The 27,058-nt window shown below is 53.1% G+C and overlaps 1 protein-coding gene across 6 annotated transcripts in view; it reads right to left on the bottom strand.

Annotated features, from left to right (window-relative positions):
- Positions 1-27,058, bottom strand: part of SYNE3 (spectrin repeat containing nuclear envelope family member 3) — a 95,244-nt gene that overhangs the window by 37,365 nt on the left and 30,821 nt on the right. For 4 of the 6 annotated variants that reach the window (XM_036882028.2, XM_036882027.2, XM_036882029.2 and 1 more), the window contains exons 2-8: positions 20,306-20,463; positions 15,901-16,073; positions 15,206-15,515; positions 8,223-8,384; positions 6,291-6,638; positions 1,971-2,107; positions 602-776 (exon numbers count right to left, since the gene is read on the bottom strand). In XM_036882028.2, coding sequence (XP_036737923.2) covers positions 602-776; positions 1,971-2,107; positions 6,291-6,638; positions 8,223-8,384; positions 15,206-15,515; positions 15,901-16,073; positions 20,306-20,449 — 1,449 coding nt within the window. In that variant the 5' untranslated portion in view covers positions 20,450-20,463. Of the gene's footprint in view, positions 1-601; positions 777-1,970; positions 2,108-6,290; positions 6,639-8,222; positions 8,385-15,205; positions 15,516-15,900; positions 16,074-20,305; positions 20,464-20,612; positions 20,806-25,285; positions 25,411-27,058 lie in introns of those variants that run through there. The other 2 variants (XM_036882030.2, XM_057488165.1) reach the window with 2 other exon arrangements.

The following is a 27,058-nucleotide window of genomic DNA, read 5'->3' as shown; positions in this document are numbered from 1 at the left end:
TGGAGAAAGCCCTTTTGCCCCCATACCATTCTTTCCTGAACAGGATGTTGTTTGTGTGACGATGCATGCCTGTCGGGGTGGCAGCCATCTTAGGGCCATGAAGGGAGACGTGGCTTAGAGCTGGGAAGAACCTGGGTCCGGGATGATGCTGTTGAGCTATCAAGTCAGCCTTGGGACCTCCTGAAAGTCTCTGCTTTAAGCTACCATTGGTCAGGTTTTCTGTCACTTGTCACAGGCATCCTAACTGATACACAGTAAAAGTGATGGCCTAACATGCTGTCCCTCCTGTTTCCACCAGAGGACCGCCTACAGGGGATCTGAAAGGAAGGGGTGTGGGAGGGTCAGTGCTGAGTCCTGGGGCCACACCAGGCACCAGGTTTTGCTTCTACCCAAGAACTGAGGATGACCTTTGTCGTTGATAACATTTCCTGGGGAGGCTTAGGATTTGCCAGGAGGGTGCAGTGAGCTCTTCCCAGATACTTGGAGGACCCAGACACAGGCCTTTCCCTGTAAGAGTGACTGAAATGCCACACTTAGCTGGCACCCTCTCCCAGCTGCATCGGCCATTCCCCTGGCAGGGGACTGGAAGGCCCACAGTTACCTCGATCTGGGGCAGGAAGGTGTGAATGGAAGGCAGGTCAGGCAGGCTGGCGGTGACATCCAGGAGCCTCTGGGCCAGGGCTCTCCACAGCTGCACATCCTGCAGAGGCCGCTGGGAATGCTGCCACAGCTGCACCCCCGTGGCATTGCGCAGCCTGGTGCTCTTCCCCTTCATGCTGCACAGGCCATGCAGGAGAAACCAAGACAGGCGTTGCAGGGGTGGGGCGGAAGGTCAGCCCAGGAGTGAACTTGCGCTGCTCCCCAGGTGGGCTCCCTCCTAGCCCTCAGGCTTCTGGGAGTGTCTTTGGGACCTCAGAGGTCTATGCCCTCTGGATAAAAGGGCAAAGGAAGGTAGCCAGTTCTCAAACAGACTCAGCCCAGCTTCCAGACCAGGGAACCTCAAGCACTGAAGAGGAATTATAGAGATCCTAGACTGGTACCGCCTGCTCCCAGGCACCTCCTAGAAGCCAGCAAGAGACCATCATCCTAGGCCCAAATAATTTCTACAAGTAGTTTCTCAATGACAATATCCAGCACCCAGTCATAGCCGGCCAGCATGTGAAACCTCAAGAGACACGGAGGCCCTCAGCCACCCTGGCCCATCGCCCACTTTGCACGCAGGGAAGTCAGGTCCCTGCCACCTCTTTAGCATCCCACAGGAGATCCTGGCCCCTGCTCTGATTGTACTAATGTGGGGCCTGCGCCCACTGTGGGGTGAGAGGCAAGCAGGAAGCCCCCTGAGTTCTCCTCGAAGGGCCCCCTGTGACAGGCAGAGGATGAGAGGGCCTCCGACACGTAGACAGTTGTGCTGTGCTCAGAACACCGCGGAGGCTCACGCAGCTCTAGCTACAGATTCCACATTTACACTGTGCTCATTTCCACTTAGGTTTGACCCGCTGGTCTCTGCTGAGCTAGGAAACGGGAGCCCCTTGCTGTGCCCGAGCCCAGGGGCCGAGGGGGAGGTGGAGGCTGGTCTGAAGACAGGCATCGTCCGCAGGTGGGGGGAATGGGTTTGTCTACTGAGAAGCCCTCCTCTTGGGCCCTTAGGGTAGGTAGGCCCCTGCCCCATGCTAAGCTGCAGGAGACCTGATGGAAACCGGTGAATGAGACACTCAGCATGGAAAAAAGGCAAATCCAGGCCTCCTTCTGGGAGCAAAATGCTGAACGCTGTCAAGAGCGGCCAAGGCCTGCGCCCTGGGAGGCCCTGCCACAGCCAGCTGTTGAGAGGTACACGAATTATTCAAGTTACCAGGATGCAAGAGAAATCAAGCCCACCTCCCCAAGGCATTAGCTGAGGAAAGAAGACCCCTTGAGTGTGGGGATCGAGGCACAGATCCGTCCCACTGCCCACCACCAGCCTGCCCAGATACCTCTGGTACTCCTGGATGGCCGCAACCACACTGTCGGAGAGCGGCTGCGGGTCGTGGGGGAAGATGATAAGCTCCTTCAGCTGAGCCTGCAGCCGGGCCACCCGGGGCTCCTCCGCGGCCAGTGCCGCCCGCGTGGCCTGCAGCACACAGAGGACACCGGACAGGGGCTGGTGAGGTTCCATGCAGGCATGTGGGGCAGGGGCATGAGCGCGCCTGGCGGGAGTGGCCTCCTGGGAGAAAACTGTCACCAAGGGCGGGACTAGGGCCCAGGAGCCCAGCCCCTGCTCTCCCGCCTCCCACCCCGTGAGCCCAAACCCAGCAGGTCCTCTCCCCCGGCTGGGTTTTCTTTATTGTCACCGACCTCACAGAGTTGTCCTGAGTACTAGCCCCTAAGAATGCAAATGACTAACGTGTAGGGAACGCTGACACCGTGCTGAGTGCCCTGGGAGTCCCATTGACCGAAGCTTCCAAGCATCCTAGAAGGTAATTCTCTGAGTCCTCATTACACACACAAGGAAACTCCGGCTAAGAGTTTTCTGGCATTGCAGAGCCGGGACACAGGGGACCTGACACTGGAGCTGGTCCCCTGGCTCTTTAGCTGACTCTTGAGCACCGAAGGAAACAGTGATTGGATGGTGCCTTGTGAGCCAGGTATTGTTAGCGGCAGGCCGGGGGGTTGAGTCCACTGAGCACTCCTGAACCCCTCACTGTGCTCCCACACTGCAGGTGGGGCCTTTTCCTGCTGTCCCAGGAAGCACAGAGTTTGACCTCACCCTTGACTCTTGCTGGCCCTTGCTCAGCAGGAGGCAGGATGGCATGGTGGTATGTGCATGGGTTTTGGCATGCCCCAGGCTGTCCTGGAGATCCCCCCACACCCCGACTCCTTCCTAGTGGTACAAACTTGGGCCATTCCTCCCTGCTAAATGGGGCCCCCACTTGGCAAGGCACTGAGCACAGAGCAGGAGGCCAGCTGTGCCCTTCCTCAGCCACCCTGCCCCCCACCCTCTGCCCCACTTCCAGGAGGCACCCTTGTGCTCCTGCCCAGAGCCTCCACGCACAGGGCCCTGGGGCAGCTCCGATCAGGCTCAGCCTTGGGTGAACCACAGGTGAATAGGACTGAGGTTTTAAGCTTGAGGGAGCAAGCTCAGATAGAGGATTGTAGGCGGCAGCCAGGGGCAGGAGGGAACGCTGTGTTGGCAGCAGGACGTAGAATCAGCCCTGCCAGCCCTCCTCAGAAATAGTCCTGTCCAGATTCAATTATTAAGCAAATGTAATGAAATCTGTACAAGCTTCCATAGCAAATGAAGACACAATCAGATGCATGGACTGTTAGTTTCCAAACCAATCACGAACAAGCCCCAGGAAGGCTGGCTGGCCTGCAGAGAAGCCAAGACCCAGCCTAGGCAACGCAGGGGAGGAGTGGGGTGATGGGCTGCCTTGGGAGAAAGGCCTGTCTGGACCACAGGAAGATCAAGAGCCCATTCAAGGCTGTGCGGGTCCCAGAAATGCCAAGGGCTCTGGGTCCTGAGATGCAGAGGGTCACCAGGGAGCCACAGCCGGCAGGACGTGGCCCCACAGTGCTGGCCTGGCTAAGCACCGCCCCCCTCCACGTGCAGCTTCCTTCCTTGTGAAATGAGAGGGGCCCTGCCAGCCCGGCCATGCCGTATCTGCACCTATGATGGGCTCACCTTTGGTTTTTGGATTGCCTGGGATGCCCAGGAGGGTGACCCTGCGAGGCAGCTGTGATCACTCTGGTTTAGCACAAAGCCACTCTGATTTCTACCCAAGGGGCTAAAAGTCTCCCTGAAATGGATAAATTGTCCCGCCTCGATCTGCACAGGGACGTCACAAATCACTCCCGCCCTCCTGCTCCCTGTGGCAGAGGATCTTGGAACTGCAGGCAGACAGATCAGGACGTGGTCACGGCCAAACTCCTTCCTGTCCATGCCTCTCATGCTGATTTCTAAAACCGGCAACCTGAGCTGGCGAGAGCCAGGAGCTGGGAGCTTGACCACGGTTAGAAGCATGTGCTCCGGAGTGGACTGCCTAGGCTCAAGTTCAAATTCCTGCCTCCACCCATGGGGTGTGCACCTGTAAGTTGTCAAGCCTCACTTTGCCTCAGTTTCCCCACCGTAAAAGGGGGATCATGGCGGTGCCCTCCACATGGAGCTGTACAGAATTGTGCGCCTGGGCAAATCATAACCTTGCTAGGACAACTTTGGAAATGATCTCGTCCTTCAGAGGCTTTCTTTACAAGTTGCTCTTTCAACTGAGGCCCTGACACAACCTGCTTCCACGACGTTTGCCTGTTTCTAAGAAGGGGAAAAGTCCAAATTTCTTTGCTGGTTCAAGATAGGCTAATTGCCCCCTACCTTTGCCCTGCCCTACTGGGCCAAGGGTGCTCCCTGCCCAAAGCAGGTCAGGCCACCTTGCAGCCACATACCTGGCCTTCTCCCCGGGCACCCGGCCACTCTGGAGGGCTGGGTTTGGAGCAAGTCAGGTGTGTGTGCTTCTCACTCTTGAACACATACTACCAAGTGCAAATAGTAACTACATGAATGTTAGTTTAAGAACAAAAGTCTTTAGTAATAAATTCTGAATTGCTGTTCTTTGATTTCCGGTTAGTCACGACTTGATAATAATTGAGGTGACACCTGACTCAGGTGGGGCAGAGAGCCTCTGTAGGGAGGTAGGTGGTCAGCCTCCTGCCTCAGGAACGGCTGGCCTCCTGGGACACAGTCAGACACAGGCAGGTGGCTGTTGTGACATAGGAAGAGGGGCCAGCTCTCTGGGCCTTGGCCTCCGCAGCTGTGCTCTTTGAACCTTACCCCTCCCCTGATCTGATGGTAAAAGCCTATACTTTTTTTTGGAGGGGGTATCGTTAATATACAATCACATGAGCAACATTGTGGTTACTAGATTCCCCCCATTATCAAGTCCCCACCACATACCCCATTACAGTCACTGTCCATCAGTGCAGTAAGATGCTATAGAGTCTTCTCTGTGCTATACTGCCTTCCCCATGCCCCCCCATACATTATGTCTGCTAATAGTAATGCCCCTTATTCCCCTTCTTCCTCCCTTCCCACCCCCAACCCCAGTCCCTTTCCCTTTGGTAACTGTTAGTTCCTTCTTGGGTTCTGTGAGTCTGCTGCTATTTTGTTCCTTCAGTTTTTCTTTGCTCTTATACTCCACAGATGAGTGAAATCATTTGATACTTGTCTTTCTCTGCCTGGCTTATTTCACTGAGCATAATACCCTCCAGCTCCATCCATGTTGTTGCAAATGGTAGGATCTGTTTTCTTCTTATAAAGCCAATACTTTTTGAGCACTAACTTTCTAGCAGATGCCTTTCTAAGCAGTTATGTTTTCACATGTTCATAAGGAATGTGGGATGGATATCCTGTTGCCATCAGCCCCATTGCACATTTACCTGAGATTGAGGTAATTCTCCCAAAGCTGGTCAGTGAGCAAGGAGAGGAACCATGTCCTGGAGCCGGGCAGTGTGGTCCGCAGGCTCCCTTGCCCCCAGCCACCCGCCACACTACCTGTACCCTGTGCTGAGGCAGACAACCCTAAAATGGAAACAATTCCCTTTGCAGAAAGTTGATCGCAGCAGTGGAATCTGGCCTGCATCAGGACAGAGTGAGCCCTAAAGAATATACGTGTTTCATTTCTACCTACACACAAATATAATTTTTTTGCAAAAAAATATGGGCAAACATTAAACTGATGTTGAACCAGCCTGTTGAGTTAATAAAGATAGGAATGGGGGAAGGGTGTCAATACTTATTTTAAAAAATATCTCCGTCCACAGGTCAAACCTCCTGAAGAGTGTGCACACGGGGAGTCTGGGGGTGCTGTGACTGGCCATCATGTCTGGGTCGGAACCCACCACACCCTCTCCAGGACGGGCACTGCTTGGCCTTCCCAGAGCCCCCACTGTGCCTGCTCCTCATCGCCTCTGCACCAGGAGCTCTCCCTCTGACCTAACACCCCCTGCGCTGTGTTCAGGAAATCCACCCCACATCCCATCTTCAGGGCAGGGGAAGGGCGAACTTGGAGCCAATCCACCTCTAGTCTTTTTTACCACCAACTTGCTGTGTGATCCTGGAAATGTTGGGAAACTAAATTCTGTCTGGCCCTTAGTTTCCTCATCCAGAAAATGGGCACAATCACTTGTCTGCTACATTCAGGGAACGCAGAGATCCAGGAAGGCCAACGTGAACGCACTTGCGCCATGCAGAGGAGCTCCAGGGGGCAGCGCCCAGAGGCGTACACAGCATCTGGCCTGCCCCACGGCTTAGCCAAACTGCTTACCGAGTAGAGTCTCCAGAGGGCCACCAGCTCCTCCTCAGTCCCCGCCTTCCCTGTGGGCTCCAGGCCCTCCTCAGCCAGCCTCTGAAGGTCCTTCTTGAACTCTCCCAGCTCAGCCTCCAGCTGCCTCCGCTGCCGTTCATAGGCTTCCTTGGACTTGAGCAGGCCCTGCAGCCGCCCCTCCTCCTCCTCCCACAGGACTCGCAGCTTTTCTAGAACTTTCCGCATCTCTTCCAGTTCTTCGGTGATCCTCTCTGCCCCCAAAGGAGAGGTGTTCTGGATGACCCCCACAGCCTGCGCCTCCAGCCTCTGCAAAGATTCCTCAGCCCTGGAAAAATCTTCGGCAATGTCCTACGGGGGTGGGGGGTGGGAGGGGAGAGGGGAAAAGAAAACATCTGCTGCATTTCTCCGGAGCCCCTGGAACATCATGCTGAACCTTATTCCTAGATTCCTGGGTCAGAGCCAGAGGCGCCTTTCCAGGGGGTTGACTGTCTGCCTTATTAATAACATTTATTGACTTCCAACATGAGAAAGTAATTCCCTTCCCAGGTCTTTTATGAGCCATTTGTTTAAGTCAATGAGAAAGTCTTTATTGGTGCTTCTCTGTCTTTAACTCTCTCTGACATTTGTTAGTCTTCCTTTTTGAACAAAGATAGAGGCAGCCACAGGCCCAGCGCCTCCAGCCGGCAAAAGTAAGGAGCCCGATAGCACCTAAGGACCCCATTTGGTTTCACTGTATTTATTTGTGTGGTTGCCTACTAATTGTGAATGAGTACTAGTTTTCCACTTACGACAATGACTTACATTTTCTTTTTAAATAAAATGTTCACTGGCTTTTAATTTTTAAAATGTATATAAACAGCTTTAAATCTGTTTTATTTTAAAAGGCCTCCAGAATATTCTACTTCTTTATTGAAGTAAATATACTTTACATGGGATAGAATACACAGATTCTAGGTGCTGCTTGGCAAAGAGTTTTGAGAAATATGTGTGTCCATGTAGTTACATGGTCATCAAAATATAGAGCATTTCTAACATCCCAGAACCTCATGTATTTGCAATCAGAGAATACGTTAGCTGGAGAAACTGGCTTTTTTCACTCAGCATTAGGTTTTCTAGATGCTTCCATGCTGTCGTGTATATCAGTACTTCATTCGTTTTTATTGTGAGTGGGATTCCTTTGTATAAATATTGTATTCTACAGTGCGTTTATCTAATACTCTGCTGATTAAAATCTGAGTTGTTTTCAATTTGGGGCTATTATGAAGAAGGTTGCATAAACATTCTTATACAAGCCACATAAGGTAATTTTTGGTCATTGTTCATTGGTTTTTTTAGAGTCGATTTTCAAAAAAATTAAATGGTACAGGTGCTGTATAGCTGTGGCAAAACTATAAAAGTGGTCCTTGAATTATTGAAAATAATCTACCCATTTACTTTACAGAGGGTCAAGAGCTCGTTCAAGGTCACAGCAAGTCAGGAAGGCCATAGTGGCCCTAGCTTCTTCCTACCGCAGGCCTGGGTCTGCTGACATTTGAGGTCGCATAGCTCTTTGTTGTGGGCTGTCCAGTACATTAGAGGGTGTATGGCAGCATCTTTGGCCTCCACCCAATAGATGCCAGGAGAACCTTCACCCTCAGCTGTGACAACCAAAAATGTCTTCAGACATTGCCAAACGTCCCACGGGTCTACAGCAGGCTGCTGTGGCCTTAGGTTTCCAAATGCCCTGCCGGCTCCCTGATTTCCATAGAGCAGCTGAGGCCCCAAATATTTTGCACTAGATCCCATGCCTCTCTTCCTGGGGGAGCTGCATTCCCTGGATGTTTGTATCTCCTGCGGCCCCCAGCACATCCTATTAAATAGACTGTAACACAGACCCCGCCATATGGGAGCGCCCTCAGCGGACCCCACTGGTGGAGACACAGCTGGACTTACCTGCAGCGCGGAGAGCCGGTCCTTGGTGCTCAGCTTGCAGTTCCGTCCCAGGCAGCTGCTAACCTGCTCCACCACCGCCTTCAGCCACAGCTGGAACTCATTCACGCTTGCCTGGAAATGCTCATGCTCCTGGGTCACCTGCTCCAGCAGCTCCACTCTGGCCTGCGGGAGGGGAGCAGAGTCACCAGCCATGAGGCCGCCCCTGAAGAAACCCCAGATGCTCTTCTCTACCTTGCTAGCAATAAACCAAGGGACTCCAGGCTTTGGAGACCAAAGCATGTCGGCGTGGGGCCTGTAAGCCATACGGCTGCTTCCTTTGACCTGGGACTGACCCTCAAGACGGGAGCACGGTAACAACTACTGCTGCCTCACACTATCAGCAGAGCGCTCACCAAGGTCCGGAACTGCTTGAAGGACTTTATGTGAACACTCATATCCTCTCAGTGAACACTCCTGACCACACATCAGGTGGCAGCATTATCATCCCAGCTTGGCAGACAAGGAACTACAGGCACTGGGAGGTGAAATGATGCGCCCAAGGTCACCTGGCTAGGAAAGCACTAGGAATCAAACCCACGGGCACAGCTGGGCTGCCGGCATTTCTGCCCCGTTAAGGTGGTGTCTGCAGGGTGCACAGATAGACAGCAGGCTGCTCCCCAGGAGTGCTGATGTTGGTTGCAAAAGCTGAAATCATTTATTTTCAGACAATCCCACTGATGCTCTAGCCACACAGGGACAAGGTGGTGTCCCGAAGGTGGCTGACATTTGGAAAATAACTGTGTCCCTTCTATAAGCCCTACTGCGTGCCCAGGGACTCCATTTTTCAAAACACCCCTGATCACAGCAGTGCTCTTTAAACCCCTCCCCAGCTCCCTGAGTCCCCAGGCTCAAGTCCAAACACCCCAGCCTGGCGGTCAAGGGCAGGACCCTACGATGCAGCTCTGTGGCCCAGCAGTCAAGACTGGGCCTGGGAGCCCTCTGCGCCCTGGTCTGTCTCAGGCACATAATTAACCCCGCTGTGCCTGGGTCCCCCTGGCTGTATGATGTGGTTAAACAGCACGCACCTCACGTGGGATTAGAGTCAGAGCTCACACACACAACTGCACCAGGCAAGTAGGAAGTGCTTAATAACCGTGAGCCATTGCGCATCGTCACCGACTCTCCTTTCTTGTCCCACCCAAGTGAGCAAGCAAGTGGGTGCCCACCAGGCAACGCTAACCTCCAGGCCCCACGCTCTCTCTCTGGCTTTGCCCACTGCCCTGGGCAGAATTAACAGCCTTCCCTGTGCATGGCGGCTATCCCCCAGCATTGTCTATGACGTTGTCTCCCACTGGGGGAACCAAGAGCTCCCCCAGACACGCTGCCCCTTACTGAGGGCTTCCCCCAGGTCTAGCTGGGGCAGGCTCTGTGAATAAATGCTTCCTGAATGCCTGAGTGTCCACCAGCAGATCAAGGAGAGTCAAGAAAAGGGAAAGAGGGGACTCCCATTTAATAAGCACTTACTATGTAAAAAGCACCTACTATATGGCTGGAACTTGATAAGCATTTTCATATTTAATCTTCACAACAATCCCAAACCCTCCCATTATGCAAATGTCCAAATGGATTTTGGGAGGACACATAACTCTTGTAGGGTCTTCTGGACGAGATTTAAACAGCAAGCGTCAGACTCCAGAATCACTGCTCTAGCCCAGAGGTTGGCAGACTGCAGATAGATGTTCTCAGCTCTACCTGCCACTGCGGTTCTGTTGCAAACTCAACCACTTAACGTGCCACTTATGTTGTAGCACACAGGCAGCCACAGGCAAACACCTAAAGAATGGTAGTATTCCAGTAAAACTTAAGTATGGACACTGAAATTTGTATTTCATACCATTTTCACATGTCAGGATATATTCTGCTTTCTATTTTGCCCTGTGATTTAAAAAATGTAAAAACTCTTCTTAGCTCCCAGGATGTATAAAATCAGGAGGTGGGCTGGATTTGGCTCACGGACCAGTTTGCTGACCTCAGCTTTCAGCCACAGAGCCAGGCCATGTCCAGGAAGGCCCTGACCCTCTCTGAAACTAAGTCAAAGTTCTCAAGTGGGAAATGTGGACAGACACATGGATTCAGAAAATGTCCCAGCTATTTGTATATACCTTCTGCTCCCTTTGAGAAGGTCCTCGCCAAATCTAGAAATACTGAACTCATTTAAACCTTTGCAACAACACTGTAATTAGGAGAAAATATGCTCAGTTAGGGATGAGGACACCAAGGACCAGGACCGAGTCCTTTGGTGAAGAGCTGAGACAGCTCTCATGAGAATAAGGCTCAGAGCTCACCCACAGTGCCCAGTAGATATTTGGATTCCAAAGGTGGGCCAAGAGACAGTGACCATCTCCTTCTTGTGTCCTTGCTGGACCCCTTCCGGCAGGATTATTCGCATCCATCAAAACCCTCCCAGAGCCTCCTCCACCCACAGGAAAGGCTCATTTTTGAAACAAAGTGGGTCAGGAGTAACAGGCAGAGAATAAACACTGGGCCCGGGTTGACACTGATGGTGATAAATGTGTCTGCTAAGAGGACTTTCCAGTGAAAGCTCCCGTGTGAGGGATGAGGTGGTGGCACTCGGGAAATCCGGAGTAAATAAAAGCCTCCAGGACAGTGAGCAGGCACTGGGACAGAACGCGGCCAGGCAGGGCCCGCGTCCAGATGAGCTCTGTGCCAGGCACGAGGATCACGGAGCACAGTTCAGCCACTGACGACCCAGCCGTGTCGGCGCGTGGCAGGCCTGACAAATGGGACCTCTCAGGCTTCTCTCATTAGACCAAACAATTAAACCATCAGCAGCGGGAAGAGTTGTCGGGACCGTCAAAACCTGAACAATTAAGGGCGGCATGGATTTAAGCCTCTGCAAAGCCTGCATGGAAGGCTTTGACTCATAGCCCAGATGCCAGATAAACCTGTCCTCTGAGGCCGCCACGGGAAGCAGGGAGAAAGACGACACTACTACGTGGCCTTCAGAAAACAGAATCCATCGGCCGATTAAAAACACTCAAAGGAAATAAACAGGCAGGTCCCCACAGCAACCAGTCCACCTGATTCCTGACTTCCAGGTGTCTGGGGGCTGACGGGGTGCTGTTGCTCACCCTGGGGCTTGGCCGGGTGCCCTAGTCAAGAATCTGTGTCCCTCCAAGTGGTGGTCAGAAGGGCCACAGCCCAAGAGGAGGCCTCTCACCAGGCACCAGAACCGCTGGCTCCCTTGGTCACAGGCTTCCCAGCCTCCAAAGCTGTGAGAAATAAATGTCTGTTGTTTGAGCCCCCCAGTCTATGGTATTGTTACGGCAGCTGAGCCACATCACAGAAAGCCTCCCCACTCTGAGAACAGGCCTGGACCTCTGGGGGTCCTCACACAGCCCTCGTTCTGCTGCTGGATCCCAGAGGCCTGCTTCAGGATGCTGTCTTAGCTGCCTTGAGAGAGACTTTAAGTGACATGAGGCCTTCATCAAATGTAGAAGAGCAGGGGACAGGAGGCATCTGGGCCACCAAGAATCTTTGGGGGCTACTGGACATGCAGCTTTCCCCACCCTGCTTAGGATGGACCCAGAGAGTCAATCTCACACTAAGGACAATGTAAGAGTTGGCCCCTCTCAGTAGCTTCAGTCTCTGAGGGAATGGAACCCTCTGGAATCTGATGGAAGCTATGGCTCCTCTCCTGGCAAACTGCACTCATACACAGTTTGAATATAACTTCAGAGGACCCGTGGGGGCCTGCCCTGGCACCTCCCCACCTGCCACCGCTCAATATTCTACCACCAGCTCTGGGGGAGACAAGAGACAGCTCCACGGTTCCCATCCAGGAGTTAACAGGGTTCTCTGAGAGAAAGAGCAGAGCCCCAACCTCTGACAGCAAGAGAGAGAAAGTCTAGTGCCTGTGAGCCTCTGCCAATGGCTGGAAAAGCCAGACTGAGTCTACGTCTCTGTGTAGGATTCGGCCACCAGTGCCCCATTTCCAAGCTGGGGTCAGGACTGAGCAGTTCCTAGAGCAAATCTGAGGGCCTCTGCCAGGGAGGCGGCTTCCTCCCCACACCCCTGCCCCACAACCCAGGGCCCCACTCCTGCCCCCAGGACCTGCTGGCTGGCCTGTCTCATGAAAACACTCGGAAGCAATAAGCTCCCGGCTCCAGCAGCTCCTAAGCCACCCACTTTCCCAGCCTGACCCACAGGAGCACCGGCACCCCCACCCAGCTCTCCCCTCTGGGCACAGGTGTGGTAACCCCCCAGGACCTGAGGCAAAACCAGAGGCAGAGCCCACATTGGGAGTCCCCAAGAACTCCAGGCTCATTCTAGCAGCTAGTGGTTTCTGCCACTTAAGATTTTTTTTTAAGTCTAAAAAATGGATCCAGTCACACCTTCTCTATCTACCACATAAGTTTGGGAGGGTCAAATGAGGTCAAAGACACAAAAAGAATAGCAGACAAGATAGTAGTCATGAATAAGAGATGTGATTCCAGTGATTTGGGGGATCCAGTGAGGGGAGCGGCCCCTGGACTGTGCATGAGAATCTCTGAGGTGACATCTGTGCTCGTGGGCCAGGACTGGTGGCCACCTGGCGCTGCTGGCACTCCCCTCCCCACACACACCTGACCACTTCCCATTTCCTCTCCTCCGCACCTGCGCCAGGGGCTCCCTTCTGATTGACACAAGCACCTGTCTCCTGTCAAGTCACCCAAGGGGGCCATGGGGGCAGGCACCTTCCCTGTCTGAGCCACAGGGGCAGACCTGGAGTGAGATTGCTTCTTGGAGGTGGTGTGCACCAACTGCCTGTAACCGTGAGAGCCGAACTCCACCCCACCCCACCTGTCCATTCTGGCCCCTCACAGCTGCCCCAGAACGGCCTGCCACTCCCCACTGGGCCTAGGGGGTTGTGAGCCATCAAGCTGCAGGGGTAGATTCTCATTTGTTCAGTAAACAGCTCTGAGCACCTGCTGTGTGTCAAACACCATTGTTGCTATTTATTCTCATTGCCACTGAGAAAAGATGTTGTTCTTAATTGTTAGGAAGATAAATGCTTGCTGGTTTTCCAAGGGCTTATATGTGGACTCATTCAGTCCTTACCACCTGGTTACAGGTAGAATGAGCTGCCCCGAAGCCACACAGCTGGGATGCAGCAAAGCCTGGTTTGGACCCAGATCCCTTCCCAAGCATTCAGGGGCCAGAGTCCTGTTCCTGCTCATGGATTCCCAGGTCTTTGCTTATTATAGAACAACTTCCCTTATGTAAACGTAAAGGACCCAGGAGACTTCCAGTTCCAGTAGTTGGGTGGACTAGTCAGCCTGCATGCCCTTCCACTATACACAGCCAAAGACAGGATACAATTTAACAAGTGCTGTTAAAATGCAGACCCACAGGTACACCCAGGTAAGAGAGCTGGGGAACCAGAAGCTAACATGCACTAGGTTGCTAACTCACATGCGTACTTAGGGTTTTCTTGGATTTGATGGTCAGGCTAGAGGAAGAAGTAAGATTTTGGGTCCAGAGGACACAGAAGCCACTGCAAAAGGCAGACCCTCAAGGGGTGGCCCCTCCATCAAAGGGTGAACTAGAAAACAATAAGTGTCCCCATAAGCCCAACACAAGAAAGAAGGTTGTGTTTCAGCTGGGGATCTGGGATAAAAACATATGAAAAAAAACAGTTACCTTTCAGTGTATGGAGCCAGGGACTTAATGCATAATTTTGACTTGGGGTTCAAGTTTAGAGCACCCACTTGATTCGGTTACCCCCAACCCAATACACTGACATAAAAACAGGAATAATGAAGTAAATTCCCAGGGCAGCCTGGTTGAAGCAAACATCAGCTGCTCTGAGGGCCAGGCCCCAGCCATGCGGTCTACAGATGAAGCCCCACTTAGACGGAGCTCCCAGCTCAAAACCACAAAGCCCCCAAGGAAATGACCCAGCTCAGGAGACCCAGCAGACGGCGACATCAGGCCGCAGAACCTCTGCTACTTGAACAGCCTCATGGAGATTGTCAAACATGTATGCTTAGAATTGAGTCACATACAATCCATATCTGGAAGGTGTGCAAAATTTAAGGGAAATAAAGAACAGTGGACATAGTAAAGAACCAAATAGAATGTCTTTAAAAAATAACAATAACTGAACTTCATAACTCAATGGACTGTTAAAAAAATCATTTAAAAAATGAGATGAGGGAATGGGGACAAAGAATGGGCAGAGGGATTGGGGGAGGGGTGAGAGAGGAGAGGAGGAAAGGCTAAAGGGCAGGAGGAGGGAGGGAACCGGGGAAGGAGGGAGACAGGGGTAGCTGGGTAATGTGAACATCACAGTCCATCAGTTAGTCAGTCAATGCACACATATTAAGCACCCACATGTGTATTAAGCACTGCGACACTGGGTGTGTAGATGGTAGATATTGGGTCAGTGGCTGGGTGGATGGACCGATGGAAGATTAGCGGGTCGGTACTTTGGTGGGTGGGTGAGTGGATGAACAGATGGGTGATAGGTAGATAGTGAGTGGGTAGGTGGGTGAAGGGGTAGACAGTGGGTGGGCAGATAATGGAGAGATGAATGAGTGAATGGTGAAAAGGTGGGTGGGTTGATGAGTAGCTAGAGGGATGGGTGGGTGATTAAGTGGTTGCACAGATGAATAGGAGACTGATCAGGTTGGTAGGGAGGTGGGTGGGTGACTAAGTCAACAGATGGGCAGGAGGGTGCGTGGATGGACAGATGCTTAGGTGGGTAAGTGGTTGGGGTGGTGAGTGGACGGATGGTAAATGGAGATTCAGCAGCTTAGTGGGGAGAGAGATGGAGGGTGCATAGATGGAGGAATAATGTGAGTGGGTGTTGGGTATATAGACAGAAGATGGTGAGAAGATGGATAGATATGTGGTTCATGAGCAAATGGGCGGCTGGATGGGTAGACAGGGCAGGTAAATGGGTGGGGGGGTGAAGATGGAGCCCACCACGCCCCACTCACCTGGGCTTTGGCCTTCACCACGTCGTACTCAGCCTTCATCCTCTGCTGGGCATCTGCATCCACACTGGGGTCCCCGATCCTGTTGAACAGGGACGCCGCCTCCTCCAGCAGCCGGTCGAGCAGCACGGCCTGGCGGCCCACATTGTGCAGCAGCACCTGGGCATGGCTCAGTTGCCACTGCTTCTCCTTCAGGCCCAGCTGCAGCTCCACGGGGGGCTCCAGCACCACCACCATCTTCTGGATCCAGCGGCAGAACTCATCTCGGGCCAGCAGGTATTCGCTCCAGTGCAGCCACACCCACTCGATGCGGCTGTGGGCACAGAGGCCACGGGGCCATGAGCAGTGCACCCACGTGGCTCCTGGGCAGGGAGGCCAGGCCACTGCCCCCTGCCCAGTGCTTGGCGGGCTGTGTGTGTGCGCACGTGGGCAAATATGGCAAGTCTACTAAGAATTAAGCATCAGCCAAACCCCCTGGGCCCCCACTGCCCATTATCATCATTATGTTGGATTATAATCAGAAAGAGGCAGGCAGGGCTGGCTGAAATCCCAAGAGAAAATCCTGTTCCCAGCAGTCCCAGGACTAGAGAAACGTCCCCTGGGCGGGGGCCCCAAGCTGGGATGCTGAAGTGGGGCAGGGGAGACAAGGAAGGTCAGCAGCAACTGCAAAGGCCTGGCAAGGTCCCTGGCCACCCTACCTGTGACAGTGAGTCATGTAAGTGACCGTCTCCTCCCACTGGGCTTTGAGGTCCCTCAGCCGGGCCAGGATCTTGGGCTTCTGGTCCTCATGGCAGCATGCCAAGAGGGCTTCAGCTGCTCGCAGAGCCAGATCCACCTTCACGCACCCCTCCGGCTCCAGCTGGCATATTTTCTGTCATGGACACAAAAGCCAGTTTCCAGAGATTAGACAAAGGTAAACAGGAAGAGCCTTGGGAAGACAGTGGCATGCTGGAAAGAGCCGGGACTTCAGGACCAGGGAGCTGGGGTTTGAACTGCCGCCCTGCCTTCTCCCCCGACCTTGGGCAGCGTGTTAATGGCTCCAAGGAGCGATGGAGATGAGCACAGAACCGCCCAGAGCTGTCTGATGATATGACTTCCCTCTCTCCTCCACTGGGCCTGTTTTCACCTGTGTGAACTCAGACAAGTTTAATTATGTCCCTGGACTTGGTTTTCTCATCTGTAAAATGGGAGAGTAATAGTACCTAGTTCCCCCATTTTTTTTTTCAGGATTAAATGAGAAAATGCACATGAAGTGTGTGAGGCCGTGAGTATCTGTCTCTCAGGTCTATGTGGGGAGCAGGCTTAACCCGGCACCCCAGCGGAGGCTCCGCAACCATCTCTGAGTCTTCTGTGTGCACCAGGGCCCTGCTCCCTCAGCCGCTCCCACCAGCTACGGAGAAGGAACACTAGGGTGAGCCCGCTCCCGGGGGACATTGGGCTCCCTGTGGGTGACTGGTCTAAGGTGCCCATGGCTTTGCCAGACTTCCTTAGACCCGCACAACGGTCCCGGACTGGGGGTCAGACCCGCCTTGGACAGATCTCTCCTTCCCACTTCTCCAGGCTGCCGCCCCAATTTCACTCACAGAAGTTTCCTGAGTAAACATCTTGCACATTTAATCTCACCTTGGTGTTGGCTTCTTGGAGAACCAAGACTCAGACACAGTGACTAGCAAATAGCATGTCTCTGATAAACATTAGCTACTGTCGTTATTATTATTCTAGTTCTTTGGCAACTAAAGCTTGGTCTCTGGAGTAAAAATAGGATTGGATTCCAATCTCAGGGCCATGCCCTACACCCTGTGTGACCTTTGTCATGGTGCTTAAATTCACGGGGCAGATAATAATGATGGCAACACCCAGGCTTACAGTAACATCACGTGATGCAGGGAGGGTCATAGCATATTGCCCAGCCCACGCCACAGTCTCAATCACTAACTGTTCCCTGCTATTACTGTCTTTTACTTACCTTCTGATCTGTATTAACTGACAGTACAACTTGTACCCAAAGCTCCCGCCATTCCCCAGCCTGAGAGGTCCAGCAGTTTTCTCAGACTGATGTCCCAGCGGGCTGGCTGGAGGGCTGACCCTCCTCTGTGGGTGGGTGGGGGAGGGGCCCCTACCTTGTCAAATGCAGCCCCATTGATAGCTGTGTGACCCCAGACAGGTCACCTGATCACCCTGGGCCTCCCTTTTTCACCCTGAGATAGTGGTAACAATCTCCACTTGGTCTAGTTCATAGGGTTATAACATTAATTTTTAAAAATAGTATTAATTAAAACATTGATAGGTTAGTATACTTTATAAGCAGTTGAGCAATTATGCAGACCTTTCCCCAGTGTGTGCAAATGGGCCACAGTCCTAATCCTTTTTGTTACTCCAGATGAGGATGGTCAGCAATAAGATAGCCGCCTAGAGGGACTTGCCCTCCTGCACAGGTTACTGAAGAGTGACAATCCTCAAGTTGTCCCACGTGCTATGTGGGGGTGGGAGCAGCAGGTAGAGTGTGGGGCGAGAAGACACCCCAAGAGAGGGAAAGGTTTCATCTGGCTTTAGCGACTGGCCAGGCAGCAGGGTGTAGAGGGCCCCAGAGGGTAACGCTGCAGCGAGCGCCCAAACACCAAGTCCAGCTCAGCCGCAAGTAGAACCCCAGTGCACAGCAAAGGTACCCCAGTGATTTAGGGTGGCCGGGAGATCCAAGGGCCGCTGTGGAATGTTCTAGGCCCGGTAAGATCACCCACCCTTTGCACAGAACATTTCATACCACACAGGGGCAAGGGTCCCACAATGTGGCTGAAGATGAACTTCTTGCCTCGAAGGGCAAATTAACTGGGTTAGAAATACTGATAGTGAAGAATCTGATATTTCTGATTACATGTCCACTACCAAAGTGGGCAAGATGGGCACCCCAGTGACTCCAGTTTTACAGACAGGGGCACTGGGGAACCACAGAGACCTTGAGCTTTGCAGAACAATTCTCTGCAGCAGCCCAGGAGGCCTCCTTTTGCCTGCGGTCCGGAATTCGGATCCACAAATCCGGGCAGCCAGCAGGTTTGGGGAAGAACCTGGGTTAACTCTCTGTCTGCCACACCCAGAGGGAGCCAGCCAGGCCTGGGAAGCCCCCATGAGAACAACGGCCCCTGAACCAAAGCTGAGTGTCCTGATTGCATGACTCCGCTAGGCCTCTGACCTTTGGCCTCCTGATTCCTGATCAGAGAGGTGCAGACTGGACTGGGGGGATGTGGGAGACCCTGAGACCCACTACCTTTGCAGGGGAATGATTGCTTCCCTGCCAGAGAGAGAGAAGAGCAGGCCAGTCCCAGAGGAAGCCAGAACACCAAGCCCACCTGGCCTGAAGCAGAGATATCCGCCCAGAAAACGAAATGCCGCCCAGTGGGGTGTTTGCTGTGGGCCTGGGGCCAGGGAACAGGATGCTGTGGCTGAGCTGGCAAGGTCAACTTTCCAGAAGCAGATTCTACCCTTCTTGGCTGCAGGTGATGTGCTCTCTGGCTGGTGTGAGGCTCTCGTATAGCCATCACCAGTGAGGACGTGGTCCATGGCATGGGACCCTGGCCAGCTGGGAAGGGTACTTGAACCACAGCCCAGAACAATTCTGATTCAAAGGAGCTAATGAGGGCAAGTCAGGGGGGTGCTGGTTGGAGGGAAAACCTCAGAAGGAGAAGAACCAGGGATCAGGAAAGCTGGAGGAACAGGGTTAGTCAGGGCCTTCCCTCAGCACAGCCGCAATCAGGTGGGCGCTGTGCTGGGTGCTGTGCTGAGCGCTGTGCCGAGCGCTGTGCTGGGTGCTGTGCCGGGCGCTGTGCTGGGTGCTGTGCTGGGCACTGTGCTGTGCAGACATTTGAGATGGCTTGAGTTTAAGTAGAGCAACACATGTTTAGCGACAATGTGTTAGATTTTGGAAGCCAGGTCCTAGGAAGTGTACCACGTCCCTGACCACAGAGGGGTCTGGAAGCCAGTCAGGAAGCAGCCTGGTGAGGCCAGACCCCAGTGCAGGGCTGAGGAGGCCAAGAACCAGAAGACAAAGCAACGGGCCAGCTCCCAAGGGCTCGGGGAGTGGGCAGGGAGAGCTGGCATGCATACATCCCTGCATTAAAACCACAGAAACGACTCCCTCCACGGGGCCGGCTCTGCCAGCATGCCCTGAACTCTGCCAAGCACACCAGCAAGTTCCTCACCCGCAGGCTCGCTCCCTCCTGAGGTGGCAAGGACCACTCTCCCCAGAGCACGCTGATGGTCAGCAAGTTCTGGAGACTCTGCTGAGGTGTCACGGCCATGGTGGGGATTTGAACCCTGGCCTGTGGGCCCCAGAACAAACTCTCAGCTCTGCAAGTCTTGCTTCCCCAGAGCAACCCTCTCTCCAGGCTGCATTCATGGAAGGCTTCCACCTCCATGAGGGTCCTTCCCACAGCCCCTCAGGACACAAGAGGCCAGGGTTCATGCTGCACTTCACAGCTGGGAAAATGAGGGCCTGGAAGAACACGGGACTTGCTCTGGCTTCACAGCTACTAAGCATCAGAGCTGGATCAGGACGCCTATCCCAGTCACTCTAGCAAACAGGCCTTTGGGATGTGTACACCACTGGGCCCTGCCTTATCCCAGGCGGGGACAAAGCCAGACCCCAGCCCTGGAGAAGCTGCAGGGATCACCTCTCACTGGGCAGAGCCCCCTCCCCATTCCCCTGAAGGCTGACCTGGGCACCGCCGGACCTGGCAGGGGCCTCAGGCACAGGGAAGCAGGGAAGCGGGTGGGAAGCTAGGCCTGGACCAGCAGTGCTGGGCCCTACCTGGCTGCACATGTCCCTGCCAGGGCAGGAGAGCCAGAGGGCAGGCGCTAGGCCCTTCCTGTGAGGCTGTGGTCCTAGGACCGGCAGCAAAGGCGTCACCCGGCTCATGTCAGAACTGCTGCATCTCAGGCCCACCCGGACCGCTTGGGTCAGAATCTGTGCTTAAACCAAAATCCCCAGGAGGTTCATGTAGATGGAAGTCTGAGAAACACTGGTCTTGCCCACACCTGACAGTTAACCGTTGGGAAACCTGAGGCCTAAGGGAGAGGAACACCCTGGGGGACCACGGCCCGTCTGCATACCTCGGTCTCCCGCAGCCTCGCCTCCAAGGCCGCGCGGGGCCCCTGGGTGTTGTCGTTGATCTGCAGCCGCTCCTGCACAGCCTTCATCCACTCCTGGGCGTCCACCACACTCCTGTGGAAGCCCTCCTGGGGCTGCTGAGTCATGGCACCTGAGGGGGCTGAAGGCAGGACCATTGAGAAGAGGCAGACACATGGGGATACCTGCGCTGGGAGAGGCCCCAGGCAGGCTGATGGGCGGCAAGGGGGGCGAGACCAACACTGGGCAGAGGCCCCCACCCCCCACCAACACCCCTCCTGGTGCTCCGACCTGGGCAGCAGAGCCAGAGGCGGCTGTGTCTGTGAAAGGGCCACAGGGCCGGAAGTAGGCAGGAAGGAGAACAGGTCCGGCCTCTCCCGGGGCTGAGCAGGGAGCAGCCCAGGGCGCTAGGCTGGCGGACTCTGGCCTCACCGCTTCCCTTTCTCTCTTCCCCCTCCTTGGACTCAGCGGCAAGTCTCTTTGTCTCCTGGGTTGAAGCCCCTTCCAAGGAGGACCCCAAAACACAGTGTGACCTGTCTGGGACAGATAATGAATCTTGATCTGAGTGGGTCAAAAAACCCCAATCTAAGAAACACAATTTTTGGCATGGGTCAAGCTGGTGCGAGCCCCTGAAGCTCACCTGAAATTAACATCTCGGGCTGGGGACGGCCACGTTCATCAGGTATCTTGTGGCCTGTGTCACGGCAGACATCACCAGTGTTAACACGGAGCCGTGTACCGCCTACCCCTGGCAACCACTGACAATCAACTGACTTAGCACTTAAGATGGGACCCGCTGCTACGCCTGCCTCAAGTGGCGCCTGCCTGCTGGCTTAGGTCTCCCAGCTAAACCAGCCCTGTGACACTGGCCCCGTCCCCTTTACCATTACCTTGTACCTGTGGACCCACGTCTCAGATTTTCTCGTGTAATTTTCTTAAAATCCCATTAAGCCCAGGCCAAACTCTTCTGTATTCCAGTTCTAGCTGTCTGCTTATGGCAACTGTAACCTACTTTGGATTAAAGTTATTTATATCTGCATCTTATGTGAAGGGATTGTGCCTAGCTCAGCCTCCAGTCTCCCATAATGCCTTGCGCAGAGTAACTCCTCCACCAATGTTGACACTCACCCAGAGCTGGCATAAAGTTCAATGCACCAAAATCCAACCACAGCATTAATTAACCTGGCAAAGTGAAACAAAGCTAGAAACAACCCAAATGCCCAGTAACAGGGGCTTAGTTAAGTAAAGCATGGTATACTTGCACTTCAGAGTATTATGCAGCCAACAGGAAGTATGCTTAAAATGAACTTGTGGTGGAGAATTCTTAGGATATAATGGTAACACCAAAAAAAGATACAAAATTGCATATTTAGTAGTCACAACCCTATAATTAATAAAAGATAAACAAAACAAGCACAAAAACTATGCTCATAGAAAAAGGTTGGAAGTCTCGCCATTACACACCCATGAGATTAAACTGGAACATGGGAGTGTGGAGAGACCTGGCCGAGGCCACACCCCACGGGCCCTCAGGCCTTCTTTTCCGGCATGGTGCCCTGGGAGGCCACTTGGTTAAGGATAATTGTCTGTGACTGGTACAAGCACAATTGGAAGTTTGTCAGTTTTCTTATTTTTCCTCTTAGGCACTGTGAATTTTCCAGAAAAGGCAATCATAACTTTTTTAAAAACATTAGTTTCTTAAAACAAAACAAAACAAAACATCCGTTTCTTAACATTGGCTGAATTGTTTGCCGGCCCTTTCTTCTCAGTCATCAGTTGGCTGTTCAATGAGCGTTGACTGAGAATGTGGGCATCTCCCCAAGCCCTGCACTGGACGGGCTCTGCCTTCAGACTGCAGGACACAGACCGTGAGATACGCACATGGGGAAGGATGCCATCTAGGCTGGGGAGGGAGCTTTGCTCTGGGACCTGGGCACACAGCTCAGGATCCCATCCTGTTGTTCTCCTTTCAGAGCTGTTTTTATTTCTGACAACTTAATATGTTCCCTGCAGCCACTCCCCATCTTTAAATACTTTGTTTGAAAGCACATTAGCATATGCAGGCGTGTAAACTGGTTCATTGTGGCTTTAATCTCCTCTCTAGCGTGTGACTTGATTGGCTTCCAAAAGCTTGGCTTTTATGCGTATTTTTACAAAACAAGGATTGGGAGGGGCAGCGAGGAATCTTCCAGAGTTTCAGATGACAGGACCTTGGGGAAGTACAGCTTTAATCACTAAAAGGCTGTGAGATTTTGGAGAACCCTTCCAGCTGGAAGTGCCCAGGGTCTAGGAGGCGTGCTGGTTTGCAGACCCTGAGGAACATCAAACAGAACACTAGGGGTCCAGCAGGTCGGGGCAGGCCCAGGCAGGCCTCAGATTCATGGATCAGCCTCAGCCAAGGGACCTAACTACCATGGGCTTGGCAAGGTTGCAGGCAGCATTCAAGAGACTGGGGCCAAACCATTTCAATCCAGTTCAATGATACAAACAGTAACTGAGCACATGCTCCTTGCTAGACCTGATGCTCCAATCAGCAGCAAACAGCAGGCACCACTGCAGATCCCCGGAGAAGCAGCACAGGGAACACACAGGGGGCCTTGCAGGAAATGAGCTGCAAGCCGGGGTGGCAGTTTTGAGAGGAGTGGAAAGAGCTCCTGACTTTTCCTGTGGACCCTTTCCCACAATAAAGGCCTTAAATGCCAAGAATAAAATGCAAAGAATTACAAAGGAACTGATCATATTAAAACACAGTTATCAAAATACTAAAAATTGAATTCATGACATATACACACTTCTTTATTGACACATTAAATCACAAGATCTGACAATGGGTCTAATAACTACTATAATTTTGAAATCGAACTAAACTGAAACCGAATCACTATCAGCTACAGGTTAAGCAGTAAGATACAGTTCATGTCCTGTCCATGTTCTTGGCCCCTAACATCTACCTGTAGCTCCCTGTTGGTCCATGGGCCACGGGAAGAATACTGCTCTAAGCCTCCTAACAGCCAAGGGAAAGGAGCTCCTGTTCCTTACCCAAGTTGAAAAGTCTGAAGTTAGAGATCAAATGAGCAGCTCAGGAAAAGCCCATCACAGTGGATTTAAGGACCAGGAAGACAACCTCCTAAGAATCGTTCACCGAAAGCTCATCCATCACCGAATCTCACGGACTCCCCTTTGTGGAAGCCAGGGTGGAGGTGGAGGTCTCGGGAGACAGAGGATCACATGGCCAGGTGAGCACCCACAGACCTGGGTGGGGAGAGCCGGGGGCAGCCACTTGCCCTTTGAAGAAAGGAGCTCGTCCTCCATGAACTCAAATAAGCTTCTGGGACTCTTCCCATCCCTCCCCCAGGCGGCAGCCAGAGGGGGCTTTCTACTGCACGAGTTCAGTTAGCCACTGCTCCACTGCCAAGATCCGCGGCAGCACAGTCTTCCCGTTTCCAGCCCCCCACATGGCCCTGTTTCTAGCCATGCTTCTCCTCCTCCTCACAACCATCACCCATGGCAGATGTGACCTTAGCACGCAGCATCTCTCTGACATAGCCAGCCACGACCTCTGGCCCTCTGCTGGAAGCAAGCCCCCTCCCCAGAGCAATGCCATGCCATGGGGTCCCCAGAGCACCTGTGACCACCAATCTCGCTTCTGCGCAGGCCCATCCCCCCTCTAGCTGGATGCACGGCAATGCCTTCCCACCGCTGCACCCCAGTGCTGGCATTGAAGTCATCAGCCCTTTGGTGATGTCAACATGTCACATTCCTGAGAAATCCTTAAAAGGGGGAACCCCCAATCTTTCAGCGTGCCTCTCCTGAGGTCACCCACACTTTCTCTCAACCTTTCAGGGTGCCCCTCCTCTCTGAGGCTGCCCGCACTTCCTCTCTCTTTAAGTGTATAACTTTAAATAAAACTTATACGCTGCTTCACTACTGCGTCTCTGCCCTTCAATTCTTTGTTGCAGCAGGGACAAGGACCGAGGAAAACAAACAACACTCCCCCAACACACGGAAGGAGCGAATGAGCAAAGGAAGCTGCTGGGCTGCAGTTGGGGTGAAGCAGGCTGGAGGGCCTTCCTAAGTGACCAGTGGTGGCAGGGAAGGTAGGACAGAGGACCCTGGACTCGGAGTCCTCACATGTACTCTGAGCAAGTGCCTTTACCTCTCCGCACCTCAGTTTCCCCATCTGTACACTGTGAGTGTTGAAGAGGAACCCCTGAGTTTGTGGGTAACAGCATTGCTGAAATCTGTAAGCCAGGCCAAGCCCAGCCCTAAGCTGGGCCTGGGGGGAGCTACCCTCCACCCTCAGACTCTCAGCCTGGTCTGGGCTCTGGCCCCCTTCTTTCCCCATGGAGCCCCTCCTCAGCCAGCTTAGAGCACCACTTCCAGCACCCTGCCCCCTTTAAGACAGGCCAAGGCACATGGCCTCCTGGGGCCATGTATAATTATTCCCCATGCACTTCCAAGGGAGATGATCCAGGGGACTTTTACATTAGCAGGGGGATGTACTTTGTTGTAAAGGATCATGTAGTAAATATTTTTAGACCTTGCAGGCTATATATAGTCTCTACTGCATATTTTTCTTTGCTTTTACAACCCTTTAAAAATATAAGAATCATTCTATGTTCATTTGTTGTACCAAAACAGACCACTAGCCAAATGTAGCCTATGGACTATTATTCGCAGACCTCTGTCTTAGATGGTCCAAGGCTACGACCAGCAGATTCAGGAAGTCACAGTGGCCAACAGACACATATCCTGGGGTAGGGCAGTTGTTGAGCCCAGAAGGACCTAGAACTGGTGCTGGGGGTCTTTGCCCCATTATTCACTAACTGTGTGACATCTGGCCAGTCACTGAACCTCTCTGAATCTTCATCTCCTCATCTGGAAAATGGGTTGTTTTATACCATTTGTTATAACAAAATACCACAGACTGGGTAGCTTATAAATAACAGAAATGTATTTCTCACAGTTCTGGAGGCTGCAAGTCCAAGATCAGGATGCCAGCATGGTCAGCTGAAGGCCCTCTTCTGGCTCCCAGACTTCCTCTGTCCTCACAAGCTGGAAGAGGCTAGGGCTCTCTGCGGGGTCCCTCCTATAAGGGCACTAATCTCATTAATGAGGCTTCCCCTTCATGACCCTAACCACTCAAAGGCCCCACCTCCTAACACCATTATTTTTGAGGGTTAGGTTTTCAACATGTGAATATTAGGGGCCCACAAACATTCAGAGCCCAGCATAGTGGTAGCACTTAGATCTGACTAATGGAAAAAACCCTCCGTCCAGCGCCTGGATCACACTCCATGCTTGGAAGAGGTTCCTTGTTACCCCAAATGCCTCAGGCCAGATGAAAGGTGTTCCTTCCTTAGGAACCTGAATCCACACAGCGGCTCTCCAACTGTCCCAAGCCCTGGGGCTGGGCTGGGGGTCACTGGCTGTAGACTGATGTCTGTGTGTACCTCAACAGCTGCTAAGGGGCCAAGTGCTGAGGACCTGGAGGAACCAGGTGGAGCTCTGGCTTCCTGGGCTTCCTGTCCCATGAGGGGTACCAATGTGGGCTTTAAGAGGGGGGAACGTAGCACCGGTGCAGCCACAAAGGAGGGACTGTCACCTGGCCTGGGCAGGTGGGCTGAGCAGGAAGTGCTGCATGCTGCGGGCGGGGGGCAGGCTCGAGGCACAGTGGGGTTTAGCGAGGCTGGAGCAGGTGGACAGGGGGGAGGGCAAGGGCCAGATCAGACAGAGCCTTCTTAGAAGCCTGGTCTAGCAGCTGGGCCAGTCCCTGGGGGCAACAGGGAGTCCAGCAAGGGTTCAGGTGGGGTGACATGACTACTTCTGAGCTTCAGGCTGGTCTCCCTGAAGGTAGAGTGGGGTAACACTCGCAGAGGGGCCGGCAGAGGCTGGGGGGTCAGTGCAGAGACAGGCAGCTCGTGAGGCAGAGGCCAAGGGAAGGTCATGGGAAAAACTGTGGCATGCATTCCTCTCTGGGAGGGCAGGTGTCTCATCTTTGACAAGTTTGTCCTTGGATTAGTGGAGTGAACATAATATAAAAAAATGAACCTATGTATTTTCCAAACATTTTGGCAAAAAAAAAAAATGTGCTCAGAATTAAAAAAAAAAAAAGGCTGTTTTCATTTCCAAGTCCAAAAAGCAGCCCTGGGGTGTGGCTGCAGGCGGCGGGAGGCAGGACCCACGGGTGAGTCTCTGGGTGTCCCTGAGAAGTCCGTGAGAGGGCTGGGCATGAGGGTGTAGCTCCTTGTGGTTCGGGGGGGTGCTGGTCCGCAGGCAGAAATAGAAAGGAAACTGCCTTGGTTTTCAGCGTCCTGTGTGGTTATCAGAAATGACATCCTAAAGATGACTTTTTTGTTTTGACGACAGGCCAGGTCACAGAAGACGATGGAGCCGTCAGGACAGAGCACGTGGTCAGATGGAGCCTGGTCAGAAGCCATCGGCCCGTGAGATGGGCAAATCCACAGGAGGCTGGCAAGACCCGTGGGCATGGCTGGGCACCTGGCTTCCCAGGAGTGGGCTGTGAGGGTGTACTCTGGGTAAGACTGAGAAGCTTCCAGAATCTGAGCTCCAGGCCTGAGCCATTGCTTCAAAAAAGGAGATCTTAATTAGAGTCACAGGGAAGGTGCAGGGTGAACTGGGGTGGAAATGTCACAAAGAAGTACGTGGTGGACAGAAGGTGCTGGAAAACATGACATAGACTTACAGAAAAGACCAGCCGGGGAAGAGACGGGAGC

The sequence above is a fragment of the Manis pentadactyla genome, chromosome 11, assembly GCF_030020395.1.
Source record: "Manis pentadactyla isolate mManPen7 chromosome 11, mManPen7.hap1, whole genome shotgun sequence".
Lineage (NCBI taxonomy): Eukaryota > Metazoa > Chordata > Mammalia > Pholidota > Manidae > Manis > Manis pentadactyla.
This window is presented reverse-complemented; position numbering and strand designations above follow the sequence as displayed.